Source organism: Malurus melanocephalus, unplaced genomic scaffold (assembly GCF_030028575.1).
Source record: "Malurus melanocephalus ecotype Western Australia unplaced genomic scaffold, MMel_1.1 scaffold_39, whole genome shotgun sequence".
NCBI lineage: Eukaryota > Metazoa > Chordata > Aves > Passeriformes > Maluridae > Malurus > Malurus melanocephalus.
Window position 1 is genome coordinate 111,352 of NW_026623271.1, and position 14,750 is coordinate 126,101.

The window sequence follows — 14,750 nt, forward strand, 5'->3', positions numbered from 1 at the left end:
ACTAACACAAACATCTCTCTAACTAGAGCAAATATCACATTTAGAAAGTGGTCCCTAGCCCTTTGAAGCACATTCACTAAATGGTTCTCAAAACACASTTTCTACTTGAACTATCCTGTAGCACCCGATTTAAAACTGACCATTGCTGAAGCTGCTGACTGTCATCTGTGCTCCCTTGATTCAGTAAAAAGATTCTTGAAAAAAGAGWATGTTTAACTCACTGCTTGATCATTAGTCTCGTGACAAAAATAAGAGTATATGATTTTCAAAAAGATCCTAGCCCATTTAGAGTAATACCCTCAGAAATTTAAGGAAAATAATCTGACTGAAATGGTTCGCACCAGGAGTTACCATGTTGAGCTTCCCCCCCCCACCAAGAGACAACAAAAATAAAAGAAAATATAATAAAATTGAAAATATCTGAGGTATAAACATACTAGTACTAACATCTAGTGCTAATGTTCCATAGCAATGCTGCTCTGAAAAAAAAAAGAAATTTGGACTACCAAAACCTGACTAAATGCAAAGCAACGGACAGCTATTTTAAGATTATTCCTGACAGAAGTTTGCCTCATCATTTATATAGCTCTCTAAATCTGAGAAACTCAGACARCTTAAAACTGACATCATATATAACATAGCCCTCAGAATCTTCTTGTTAGTCATTTTATCCGCTAACACCTAAATTTACTCCTCCTCTGTTTTCTCTTACTACGCATTTAGTAACACAAGTCTACCATCTGCCTCTTTCCAACATTAACTGCCAGACTCCAGAGAGGACGGCACAAACACTGAACTAACAAGCAATGAAATATTGTCGATGCTCTGCAAAACTTTGGTCTTAAGGGCAGACTACAGCAAACATGAGAGCAAATGTAGAAAGGAATAACCAATGAAACTGAAGCTTTTACTAGTTATGCTTACAACTGAAAAGACATCAGACAGAATTAACACATGTACACAAAATAATAGCTATAATAGGCTAACTGTGAATCAGATTTAGATTTCAGATACAACTTTATGACTCACTATACATAATCTTACAAATGTCTTCCTTATGACAACCATACATACTTCATTTTAAGGTTACTGAATGAATACTCTGTAACATTTATAAAATGCTTTTCAAGACACCAACAAAATCTTGAACACAAGACTGTCAAGAATGAAGAATCTACATCCTGTTTCTTTTTAAAGACYCTCCTCTCATCCTAAACTCTAAATTCATCTTAAAGTGATGGAAAGAACATATGACAAAATAACTTCCTGACTACCTTACATATTTATTTCAATACATGAACAGCAAAACCTTTCCTCTATCTTTCCTGTGAGGCTGCTCCAGTGCGACAAGCTCCTGCTTCAAAACTAGTACTGGTGAGCATTCTGCACTGTGACATTGATTTCTATGGGAAGGAGATAAAAGCATACATCCAGAACCAAGTTTAACTGCTATTCAGACTAACAACTTTGGGGATCAATTCCAGCATTGCAGCACAGACTGTACACAGTCCTGTAATGGGAAGACAAGCAAAACCACTWAAACTGAGCATTTTACAGATATTCCAAGCATCCACCTGCTTGACCAAACATGGATGTAATCAGGATCACRAGAGGTAAAAGCATAGGATTATGAATAGAGATAACTGGTGGAGTGGCAAATAAACTTATCATAGGTTTGCATGTGGGACATTACATGAAATAAGATGGAAAACGTGCAGAACAGCTTAGCAAAGTCTCATTTATTGAGAAAAATCCCAAGATGGGCATGATAAAAWAATGGGGTCCCAGCAGCAGATCCATGCCCATGCCTCTGCTTTGAGTAAAATAAAGTCCTCAGCACTGGAAAACAGGATCCAGCTCAGAGGCTGGCAATGTCTCAGGTACTGCTGTTCCTATGACCTGATAGAGAAATGCCAGACAGTACAGTACAGAAGTAGCTACATGCCTCCCTGTTTAAGCTGTGTTTTTTCAGGAATCTGAAGATATCTAACTTAAATGACCTAACAGCCTACAAGTCCATACAGAGACAAGACTATAGACTCCCTAAGACTCAGATATTTAGTTCTCCAAATTTAGACAGAATTCAGAAAATAATATCTAAACCAAACAGTCACTGTGAATCAACCCCAGTGCTCCACAGGTCACCTGGCCACGTAAAGACCAAAGGCAAGTTTTCAAATACCTTACAAAGAAAATTTCTGAAAGAATAGAATGGATATTTCAGCTGTATGTCTGTGTGTTTACTTCAATACTCACAGCCCTGATTGGATCACCAAAGTCTATCTTCAACCTCCCCATTGCTCTAATGATAGCAATAATGGACTGAATGGTGTTACTGTAGACAACAGCTTTGTACTGTTTACATTCTTCTTCTGAATAACCAGCTTCATGGATAATCCTATGGAAGAAAACAAAAATTAATTCCCTATTCAAATTTAAAAAATTGTCTTTCATAGTATTTCACTACACTTACTTCATTTGCTTGACAATTGTGCTTTTCCCCGATTCACCAGCTCCTGAAAAATAAATGTGTGAAAATTTGTTAGACTTCTACTAATCTTWGAAAACATGTTTTATTTCTACACTTCAAGTATCTAATAAACACAAAAACCTTCAATAGGTAAAAGAACATGTTACAAACTGATTTTTAATATAAAAATGCATCTTTAAATGGAAATTTCAAAATCAAGCCATTTTAAGAACAAATCATTCAGTTGTCAAGAGCCTTTTCTTTTTACAGAAGTGAGCATAATCTTTACAGTCTGCTGGTGTTTCTAATGCGAACAGATGAGAAGTTGCTTAACTTCAACGGGATCTGAAGCTTAATTCCTCTAACTGCCTTTTTAATCAAACCCCAACAGAAATACCTTCTTCACACTGTATTAATGGTCTTCCATATTGCAAATGAACACCTTAAAACTCTTCAAGACTTTAGTCCTTGTAATCATCTTTTGAACCTTGCATGAATAAACCAAGAGTCAGCCCACTTTTTGTTAGAATAGATGGMAAGAGGTTTGCCAGTCAACCTGATACTATTTTTAGTGCTTACAGACAACAACAAAAAACCCTATGTTAAAATACAAAGCTTAGAAAAACAATATCTCYGCAAACAGACATAAAAAGATGCAGTTTTTGCAGTCTCAACAATCTATCTTTAGTCTGCTTCTTCCTCTAAAAAATACATGGAACTCTTACAGCAGTGGTCTTATCCCTTTAGATAGCACACTCCCAGTTTGTCTGAGGTTTGTGCTGAAGTCTTTCTCTTACAGTTCCTGTTGCTCAGCACAGCTTTKCAGAAGTGAGTACAATCTTCATTCAGTGTGCAGGTATTTCTACAACAGAGAGATCACCCACTGTGCAACTCCAATATAACCAAAGAAAACTCTGGCCACAGAAAGGCATTGATAAAGGCTATACTTATTCATTTCCATAAAGAAGGCAAAGAGAACCTGAAACAYGACAGTCAACTTCATCTTGGACAAAATAAAGGTTATCCAGACTTGCCAACATGGGTTACAGAGTACAAACTAGACTTAATACATATTCATGAGGAAAAAGGCGGATTTGGGAGTGAAGGACACTAATAGATACAATTTGCCTCTAATAAGGTTTCCGATGCAACCTTCTATGGCATCTCTTGCACCAAGATGGWTATCTTCCAACTTCAGTGTGTCTGAAAATCTGCCCAGCCAGCCACACTTAATGGCTTGTGTCCATGGTTCACAAACCTAACTGGGAGGCATTTAGGCAGTCTCCGGCAGGCGCTACTGGGCTAAAACAGTTCAGAATCTTCACCAATGACTTGAAAGTGAAGGTAGACTGCTCCCACATCAAATTTGCAGATGACATCAGCCTGGGAGGCCAGGAAGTGGTTACAGTGTTAGAAAACAGGCGCTACTCAGAAGGTCCTCAACATTTTAGAGGACTGAGCTGACAGGAATCTCATGACAGTGAACAGAGATGACTGTGAAGTCTTGCAAGTGGCACAGAATAACACATCCAGCACATCAGATTTGGGAYGGATGGGTTAGGGAACAATCATGTAAAACACAGCTGTGAGGCTCAACAAACTGAAGAGTCAGCAGTGGCATCATGTGGCAATAAGGGTCAACCACATTTCAGGCTGCTGCACTGGATCTGTCTGGGACACAGTAAACTCTTCACAGCAGCCCTCATGGAGATGTGCTTGRGATTTGTAGCTAAACCAGCGTTGGTAACACTCATTAATAAGAGAAACGGATGCTTTTCCTTATTGCTGAAAAATGTGCGTGCAGAATCAAGGGGCACTCTCTCTTTTCCACCATGTCCCTAGTGAGTAGGCTGGGTCTGGACATGAGAAGGGACCCAGCCAGGACAGCTGACCAAAGCCAACCAAAGGGATATTCCATACAACATGATRTCATGCTGAGCAGTTAAAACTCAGGGAAGGAAGGAGGAGGGGTAGTTATTTGTTGTTATAGTGTTTGCCTGAACCTTTGTTTGCTATAACTTTTGGAAATGTGGTTATGGTAAAGGATCTGGGGCTCAATTCATAAAGGAGCAGCTGAGGGAGCTGGGGTTGTTTAACATAGAGAAAAGGAGGCTCAGGGGAGACCTCAACACTTTGTACAACTGTCTTAATGGAGTTTGTAGACAGGTGATGTCAGTCTCTTTTCCTAGGAAATAAGCAACAGGACAATAGTAAATGGCTTTAGGTTGCACCATGAGAGAGACTAACACTGGCTGCTAGGAAAAATTTCTTYACCATAAGTGTTGTCAAGCACTGAAAAAGGCTGCCCAGGGGAATCACCATTCCTGGAGGTAGTTAAAATCTAGATGTACCAGCTGGAGACATGGTTAGTGGTGGACCTGGAAGTGCTGGACACAATAACATTACAGGCTTTTCCCAAACTAAACAATTCTATGATTCTTTCCAAACAACCATTATGCATGCTGAGGCCCTGCTTTCCAGGAAGCAGCCAAACACCTGCCTCCCAGGGAGGAGGGAAGGAATTCTTTTTGCTTGGCTAGTGTGTGCAAKCTGTGGCTTTCCCTATTAAAACATCATTATCTTGATCCATAAGTCTTCTTGTCTTGCTTCTATTGTTTCCTTATCCCAAGGGAGAGTGATCGCACAGCTRTGTGGATGTTTGGGTTAAACCTGGTCAACAGCTTCCACTGCTGCACTGGCAAAAGTGCAGACAAGTCAAAGGAYGTTGTTCTTCCCCAGCAGTCAGCATTCATTGCTGTATCTGAGTACTGTATACAGTTCTCCCCCTCAGCACCCAGTGAATGAGATACTGACAAATTAGACAAAAAACAGTTGAAGGTCACTTAGTTGTTTAGAGGGCACATGACAATGAAGGAAAAGCTACAAGGAACTGGGTTTTTTAGTCATAGAAGGACTGGGGTAGGGGAAGAAGGTTGGATGTCTGCACAATTTCTGTCCTCTCCATTACATCCACTTAAGACAGCTTAAAGCAGAAGTAAATGTGCCACATCTACACAATAAAAAGAYGTGAGGCAATCGAGAACCTCTAGCGAGGCAATTTCACAGATATAAAGGAGGGATGTGAAAGGAACCTATTSCATGGACGAGGTTGCCCTGCACATAACGGAAATACAAACTCAGCTTTGGAGATCTTCAAGATCCAACCAGACRAGGCTCTGAGTGACCTTATCTATTTTGATGTTAGCCTGGCTTTGAGACAAGGGCTAAACTAGATGACCTCTAGAGGCCAACTTAATTATTTCATTTCTGTATAATATTCTGCATAGTATATTTCTATACTTGTATACTGTATAGAGATGCTTTTGGAATATTCCTCTTATTAAACCAAATACATAGCTTCAAGACATGCTCAGCCCAATTTCAGACTAGCTGTCAAAAGTTGTCCCACCTCCTCCCCAGCACAGTTACTGTTGTGACTACACTTTCCTTCCTCCAACACCATAGAATGAGTGCTGGCACCAAGAGGAACCACKGAGCTCTGACCTGAGTTAGCTAAGGCCTGTCAGCATCAGTCTAGATTACTTAATGCCACCTTTACTTCATGACCAAGCAAAAGACTTYGTTATATATCTGCAAGTTTCTTTACAGAGTAGTAACAGTTCTCAGACTCTGAGCTGCCATGGAAGTACATCAATATAAATAGAAATGAGAGACAGATTTGATTGTATATTCCTCAATCATCTAGTGAATGGTGCTATTTATTGCTCTCTATTGAAGTGTGATACTTGATTTCAGATCACTACTGTCAATAATTTGACACCAGTACAAAAGTCATTTATTATTTAGACACCTAAAGCATTTATAAGCCAAACCAACAACCTCAAAACAGCTAATTATGCACTTAAGCACAATTAGTGCTTAACAGACGGAAGTTTAAAGATTAGCTTTATAAATAAAATTACTATAATTTGCTTTGGATTCTTATTTTTATTCAAATAGCTTGAAGATGGCATATCCCCTGCATTCAACAGCAATTTTGGAGATATTAAGAAATATACTGCAGTATTTAATTTACATAAACTCATATTTAAGTGTGATACTTTATTTCAGATCACTACTGTCAATGATTTGAACAGTCTTACTGGCTCTGCTACTATTTATTTATAACAAAAGTATTATTAAAAAGATATCACAGTTCTGCTTAGACTATAAGCATATAATTTCTGAATTTAAAAGAATTGCAGGCATTTTTTTTATTTGCTTACTTTTAAATGAAAGCCTAAGTTAACTGTTAAATCATTACATTAATGAAAGTTTTAATAACTAATTAGTACTTTCTCTTGCACACGTTATATCCTTCTTGTGSTCCTCAAAAAGAAGGCAACACATCCTACGAAAATCTAATTTAAAGCAAAGAATTTTAAAACTTTTGTCCACATAGTTGAGCAAGAACATWACTTGAACTAAATCTAATACTGTTCCTACATCTGTTTGCCAGAAAGCAGGTAGWTCTTTATGCTTCAATATGCATACCGTGAAAGTATGGGAGCAATGCACATCCAACTTAAATACCAAAATTTCACATTTTCCCCATAGATTSTACTATAATCTAAAGGGTTTTCTGCACCAAAGTGTAATACTTGGGCTCTACCTTCACTTGTCAGTCTTTCACAGCTGGTATCCAAAGCAGTCATTTACCTGGATTCAGCATAATTCAGAGCCAGCACATAAACCCAGGCCTGTGACTAATCACACCGTACCATCCACAGCATGATGAATCTGGTGTTCAGCTATATAAGAGGGACCAAGCCTGTATTATGATTTTGCTTTCAAAGCCAGCTTTCAACTTAAGAAATAGCAAAAAAAACAAAGCATCATCATGTTCAAAAAAAATCCCATTTAACAGATGAGTCTCACTGAATCTTCCCTCTGAAGGAACCAAGACAAGCAGAGCTCAAATAAATTTAAGAAACAGCTAAAGCAATATTTGATTCTCCAAGCTGTGACTTGGTCCATTAGACCAAAAAAAAAAWATTAAAGGTTGGGTTGGACTCGATCTTGAGGTTCTTTTCCAACCTAAAGGATTTTATCACCCTATGACTCATTACTRTGAAATTGTAGCAAACACCATCTTAGACAGATTGAATATTCTTTCCAAATGGAGCAAGTCAGTGTTTAAAAGAATTGAAGAATTTAATAATTTGATTAAAATTAACAGGTAAGCAAAATGTTACTTAAAACTACTCAGAGTGTCTCATGATTTATTATCCCACACACTGCCTACATAGCAAGCATACCAGAACTACAAATTTCTGGAACAAATGGTTTAGGCACCCAAGTACCAAAACTGCTACTTAGAAGGGCTAAGATCTTAACAGTAAAATTTCTGATTTGTGACACATTTGCTAATTGGTAACTGAAGAAACTGATCAAATACCAAATAAAAAGCAATGCAAACTTCAAGCTCTCAATATTCCTCTTTAGAGAAAACCAACTGCCAAGTGCAACTATTTCTAATAGAATAAATACACTCCTTGTAATACTAACACAGAAAAAAAATGAAGACTAAATTCAAGGGTTAGATAAAAACTAAAGAGAAAAATTGGGCTGCCTGGAAATAACACCAAGTAAATCAGASAAAGGAACAGAACCTACAAAGAAGTAGAACAGCCTTGTATGTTAGAAAAGAATTCAAGTATGGACAAGAGTTAATTAAATTAAAACTTTCAACAGATGTTTGCCAGCTTTTCAGCCTGCAGAACAGGACACTTAGACCAGATCAACTTAAGCATAGAGACACATGTGAAATTTAAAATAATACACATTGACTTGTAAATTTTTGGATTCAGGCCCTGTAAAGTTCTCTCCCCAGAACTCTGCTATCCAATTCTGTCAGAAGCTAGTATTTCACAGTAGAAGGCACAAGCTGAATGGTGCCTGCTTCTCAGCTGACACTGGTCACAGCACAAGCTAAATACCCAGTGATTTCTACTCTATCTGCTATGGGGTAAGTAATCCCTTACAAAAACACATGGCTTTGTAGCTTGGAACTGTAATCTTTTAAATTTATCACCTCATGATACATTACCAGACACGAGATTTAAATTGGAATGCAAGCTGCTAATCAGTGTTACTATATTCGAAATACATCAATTGTTAGCATGAGAAACCCACAGTGGAAACTTTGCTACAGACACCAGACAGGCTGAACACCAAATGAAACATKCTCTGACACCCACGCTGCCCTATCTGCCTCTTTTTATTTTGTCCGATCCCCCTGCTTGAAGCCACCCAGCAGTAAGTTACCCACCACCATCGGTTTTTTTTTTTTTTTAATTCTGGGGCAGCTGCTTGCCCTGGCGATTAATATCTCTTTTCCCCTTCCCAACTGCTTTGATACGGTCRAACAAGAGTAGATAGTACTCATTACTTCTAAGGTGGCATTAGTTTTGGAATTTCCACAGCTGCTGGAATTTGAATGTGCCAGGAAACTTTCAACAAATTAAGAATCTGTATGATTAGTATCTGGCAGAAAATATTTCAGTAACTTAGTCATATAGTAAGAGAGTGTGAATCCCAGATTACATCATTGGTTCAAACAGAGAAGTGACAGATTCTAAAATTATAGCACTGACTCAGATAAAAGATCTGAGATAATGATCAAGGTTTCAGTAGCTGCATGCTTAGTCCTACAGAAGCAACACCATTTAGACCGAAACCACTGCAATTTTTGTAAATTCCCTAACAAATCAAGAATTAATTACAACTAATTATTTCTTTSCTAGGTCTTTGGTATTGTTCTTAGTAGATGTCTGACTATTTTGTTGTAGACTATTGACTTCAATTAAGCATCATTTAAGAAAACTGCTAAGATAAACTGCTGTCTCAAGAAGCAATCAAGTATTAACTCGTGGTAGCATCCTATTATGTTTATTCAGGTCTAGGTGTCTAAYAGACTGCTCTGAGTTCCTTAAATACCTAAGCTATTACTAGAGCAAACACATAAATCGGCGATAGACAGTTTTAATTAGTTTAGCACTGAAACAATCTCTGGAACCCAATGAATTCTAAAAAAACAGTTATGGTGAAACAAGGAGGGCACAGACTCCATGTTGCAAACCTTAACATAACTTCTACTCACATCTTTATCTTTAGAAGTATAAATTGAGTTTTGAGCTACTTACAATTTTCAATTAGTGCTTCATATCTTTGTATGACAAAAGTTTTATAAGTTTTTTTTTTTTTGCTTAGAATTCAATCGTGATAAGCAGACACCTTAGCAGAAATTATGTACCACAAAAAAATTAAATGAATGCAGTATTTGAATATAAATTCTACCTAGCTCTTCAAAACCATCCCTATATTCCTCAGTTGTTTCAAATTACTAGTTGCTGCTACTGCTACATAGTAGGAACCCTTTTATCATTACGTGCATCACTTAGACCACACTGTATAGGGAACTCACTGTCTCACTCTAAAGGAGAACACCAGTACAATGCCAAGTCTCATTCATATTTCAGACACTTTGTGAAGCCTTCCAAAGGAAATGTGGTACTGTGTAATTGAATCTACTTTTAAAAGATTAAAAAAAGATTTTAAAAGATTTATCTGTTCAGAATGTACAAACATCACTTAAAAACCAATATAGTCGCCTTAGGCGGGGACAGTGCCATTATAGCTTCCTTCGTGTGAACTGCCAAACCCAGCAGGACTGTGACAAGCTGAGACTCAAAGGTTTGGAAATAAACTTCTAACTTATGCCAGAAATTAAATACAGGMGATAATACTCATTTGGAGATAAAAGCCACTTAGTAATCATGCTTGCTGCCCAACAGCTATATGCAATATCACCAGCAGCTAAACATTTGTGGCTCCAGGTTGATCTAAGATGTCAACACTGACAGCAGCTTGGTAAGATTTAGAATGGAACTTCAATAAAGCAAATAACTGATCTCCTCGACAAAAYTGAAGTAAGATTTAAATTTCCCACTTAAAAAAAATTAAGTGGCTTTTTTTCTTCCATACAAAGTAGTACACTCAGAAACAATCACTACAAAATTTAAAATCATGGTAGGAAAGAACATGATTGAAGACCTTCTTGAACATGAGTTTGAGCAGTTATTGAATCTCCAGATTAATATTATCTCCAAATCAGGAGATAAATGCTAACTGCTCCAACAGAAAGAACCATCTCCTTTACTCTTACAGTGTTTGTCAAGAAAGTTACCATCAATTTCTGACAACAGAGTACAGCATGCCCCATCCAGACTTCCAAATATATATCTAATAAACCTCTAGAAATCCAGAGTGCCCWGACATTGCTCTTGACAATGTGGTTTGCTTCGTGGCCTTTTACTGTGCACCACGCTATGTATATGGTGTGCAAAGATGGCAGGTTAAGAGATACAAGAGCAAACTTACTAAGCAGGCTATCATTAATCACAATCAAAAATGCTGCAAAAAAATCCCCACTGCAACAAAGGCGTACTTTATGCAGGTTGTTCTGGAAGAGARATACAACAAAAGAATTTGGAATTAACAGCATATTTACACTGCAGGCTTTGCTTCCAATTCAGAACAACACTACTGTTGTATTATCCACAATTTTGACAAAACTTGCTGTCCCAGCTACCTCATATGACTATGTAACTGTACAAAGAGTTGGGACAATCAGAAAACTCTGTGTGCATTTCTATCAAAATAGGAAAATGATCCCTCATGTAAATCTCAACTGATTTTATTCAAAGCTCTACTTGTCACAAAACATTAAGGCTTATTTGCAAATACAATAAATTAGTACTGTCAAGGTTTAAACCAAGGCAAATGCAATCACACTAAAGGCTGTCCCATTATTGTAGAAACAAAGCAATAAACTTCAGTTCATGTGAATTTTCAGTATTCATCCACACCTAACTTAACAATGTTTTTCATCCTGTAGCTCAAGGACTAAGACCTACAAAAATAACGAGAATAAGCATATTGATAACTGAGCTAAATTCACTGCAATGTCTTCAACTCCAACAGAATCTGCACAGACTTAAATTGATAGAGATTAAAATGTAAAAAGATCCCAGATAATCAATGAACAATCTTTTTTCAAATACATTTTCAAAACTCCTATCTATATTTGAAACAAGAAAGAAAATTCATGAGCAYAGTCAACCATGCTTTTTTCTTACATGCACGTGCATTTTGCATACAAAACTACCCTCAAGCAAGATGAACAGTACTCAAAAAAATCTGGCTTTTATGGGTTATTGTTTAAATAGAATTTGTATTTAACCAGTCACACATCAAACTGAGACAGCTTTGAAGTATATAAAAATTTCAACCCCTTCCGAGACAGTTGCACCCAATAATCCCAGAAGCAAGGAATAGGACAGATACCTACATAAATAGCAGCTGTTAGGCCTCAAACAAGTGTGTAACCAAAGGCTGATCAAACCTAACTCCAAATGCTTCTAATGTTCCAGAACAGCAGATAGAGAAAATAATGTAAATAGTCCCTCATCTAGGAATTAGATGACAGYCTTTGCTAGCTAACACTGTGGCCCTAAAGCATATTAGAAGGAATCCCTGTCAAAGATTTAAGAGCTTTATGCTTAAGCATTATATGCTTTGGAAAGTACATAATGGTTTTGCYAAGAGTTTACTGGATTTATTAAGGATCTGCATATAGCTGACAAATCCACTTTCAAAATGCTTTAAGAAATATTTAATGCATCAAGAATACACACAGCACTTCAATGAGACTTRGCAACTTTTTTCAGTACACCAGTGTATAAAATGTTACTGGTAGACCTGAAATCAACAAGAATTCAAAATAACATTTCATTAAATAAAATCTATAAATATTCAAAACAATTGTCTGCTTTCCCAATTTTTTTACTGCAAGACCCGTATCTCCAGGAATAGCAAATTTAAAAATTGCATTCCAATACTACATTCATACTGTACTCTATTTTAATATTACTACAACTTTACCATCGCTTCCATTCTCTTSTCTACTGTTGTTTGGACAACTGGGCTGGCAGTTGTACTTCTTGCCTGCTACCATCTCGCATTCCTCACCAAATGCTAGGTAGAAGAGGATTCTATCTTGTCAAGCYTACAACCYTCAAAACAGAATCAAATGAAGAAGCACAGATCTGAGACTCCCTGGATTTAGAATGAAAAGAAACTCCTACCTCTAACTTGCAATTAGCACAGTCCTGAAGATAGACTGGATAGATACAGTGAACTGTGACACAGAAATTCAGAAATTGAAAGCATCATATTCTGCACCTATTTTCCCCTCCACCTGCTACCATGCATTTCCAGCACTCCACCTGCATAGCACACTCTGCTCCTCATCACACTTTTAGTCAGGTCCTCATCAGACCATTATGGACAGCCAGTTTGACTATTTAACCAAATCTGAATTAAGCATTTACAAGTGACAGAGAGAGGGAAAAGCCATTCAGCCAGATGCTACAAAAACACTCTTTTTTAGCAAGACACAGCTTCTAGAATAGCTCTGCTGTTTATAAGACAACATCCACTGCTCATTTTCAGCATTCCAATACAGGTTTAGAAAGTTTTACTAGAATCTATCAAAAAAACACTTAGAATGTCCTTACAAGCATGATGTGTAAAAACTTGTATTATAATACAAACAACTACAAAAGCTTCATCCACGTAAAAGCACCCAAAGATGCATGCAAAGATTATTTTACCAATTTCACAAAAGGAAGATGAGATTACAGGTASCCATTTGATTCCAACAGTATTTTCATTTCAAGAAACAGTTAATATTAAATTCTAGACAATATTAATTAGAAACCTGCTTCACMATTTCAACAGGAATTTTCATTGCAGTACATTGATTACTTCTATAAAAGCAATCTGCTTAGAGCAATGATTGTAAAGACTTCCCATCCATTCTGGTTGCCTAGATACTGTTATATTTCACTRAAGATTTAATCAGGTATCTTTGCTAAGTACATTACTCACTACAAAGGTAATACTAGATTTCTAAGAGGAATATATGAACAACTAATGAGGTACAGTCTATTTCAGAAGTTGAAGTACAGTATATTTGAATGGTGTTGATTCCTTTATATAAGCTGCTTCACAAAAAGTATTTTTAAATTTCTGTATCAATTGTATAGGAACATACAATATTGAAGTTTACATGTACCAGTAAATATAAATACAGAGAACCCATATAAGCATACATCTGTAAGTCAACACAGCAACTTGATTATCAAGTTGTTACCAAAACATCCTGGAAGTGGTTTTATTTAAAGCTTCAATGACCCTTCGATTACCAAAGCCAGAAAATCAATTTACTTGCTTATCACATGTTTAACAAGAATTTACTTGCTTATCACATGCTTAATAAGTCTCTTATTTAAAGAATTGGTTCTTAACAGCTTTATGTCAATTAGCTCCATCAGTTGAGATCCTGGAAGAATTATGCCAAGAGTAACTTTGAAAAAAGTAACAGAGAAATATGTTTCAAGTGAAGGGGTAGCCAGCTGTTAAACCAAAATGAAACAGTCAAAATCCAACCTCAACAGCTAACATTTTTCAAATCAMGTATTGGTGCATATGAGTTTCTGTGACTTGAAGTGATACTTAGGCCTATGAGCTTTAAGCTATAGAGATCTCTAAGCAGAKATCTTGAAGTTGACTCCACAGCTTTGCAAACTTAAGGGCAAACCCATGATGATGGGAACATCTTTCAAGTCTCCAACTCTAACGCTTCTTACATCTGTACTGTAAAAGGACTACGAGCAGTCACAAAATGGGTAATTAGTCTATAAAAATCACTCCTTTACTTCCCATCCTTACTAAAAAAATCTTATTTTGCCTTGTCTGCTCCTACTTAATGGTCACGGGAAACAAAACATTTAGCATTAAGAAAAAAAGGAGTTCAATTTTCTTATTGCAGAAGGAAAAATTCCTGGTAGATGAAAGTGTCTCAACAAWACCAGATTACTTTTGTCCTAACAGYCTAATTTCAAAATCTTAATTATTCTTCCACTCAGAAATGATAAGCAACTTCAAAAATTGCACTTTTCTCAACAGTGCACTCAAAACTTTTCACTCTCAGAAGTTCAAAGTTCTTATTTTTCCAGCTACTCTATATACCTTATCAACTTCAATAYTTTGTGGATACAAAATCTCTCAGGTAAAGCCAACCAAGTTCCATTTACAGAATAACTGTGTAATTTACACAAAGCCTGAGGTAACAGCCTGAGCAAACAAAGGGAATAAACARCACAGCAAACCTAGGTAAAAGCTGAACAATGACTAAGATTCAGCCTCAGAATAG

General features: G+C 36.8%; 1 protein-coding gene across 1 annotated transcript in view; it reads right to left on the reverse strand.

Annotated features, from left to right (window-relative positions):
• The window catches only part of LOC130572640 (guanine nucleotide-binding protein G(i) subunit alpha-1), a 32,212-nt gene that overhangs the window by 11,094 nt on the left and 6,368 nt on the right, over window positions 1–14,750 (reverse strand). The window contains exons 2-3 of the mRNA XM_057364466.1: window positions 2,474–2,516; window positions 2,257–2,398 (exon numbers count right to left, since the gene is read on the reverse strand). Of these exons, the coding sequence (XP_057220449.1) occupies window positions 2,257–2,398; window positions 2,474–2,516 (185 nt within the window). The remainder of the gene's footprint in view (window positions 1–2,256; window positions 2,399–2,473; window positions 2,517–14,750) is intronic.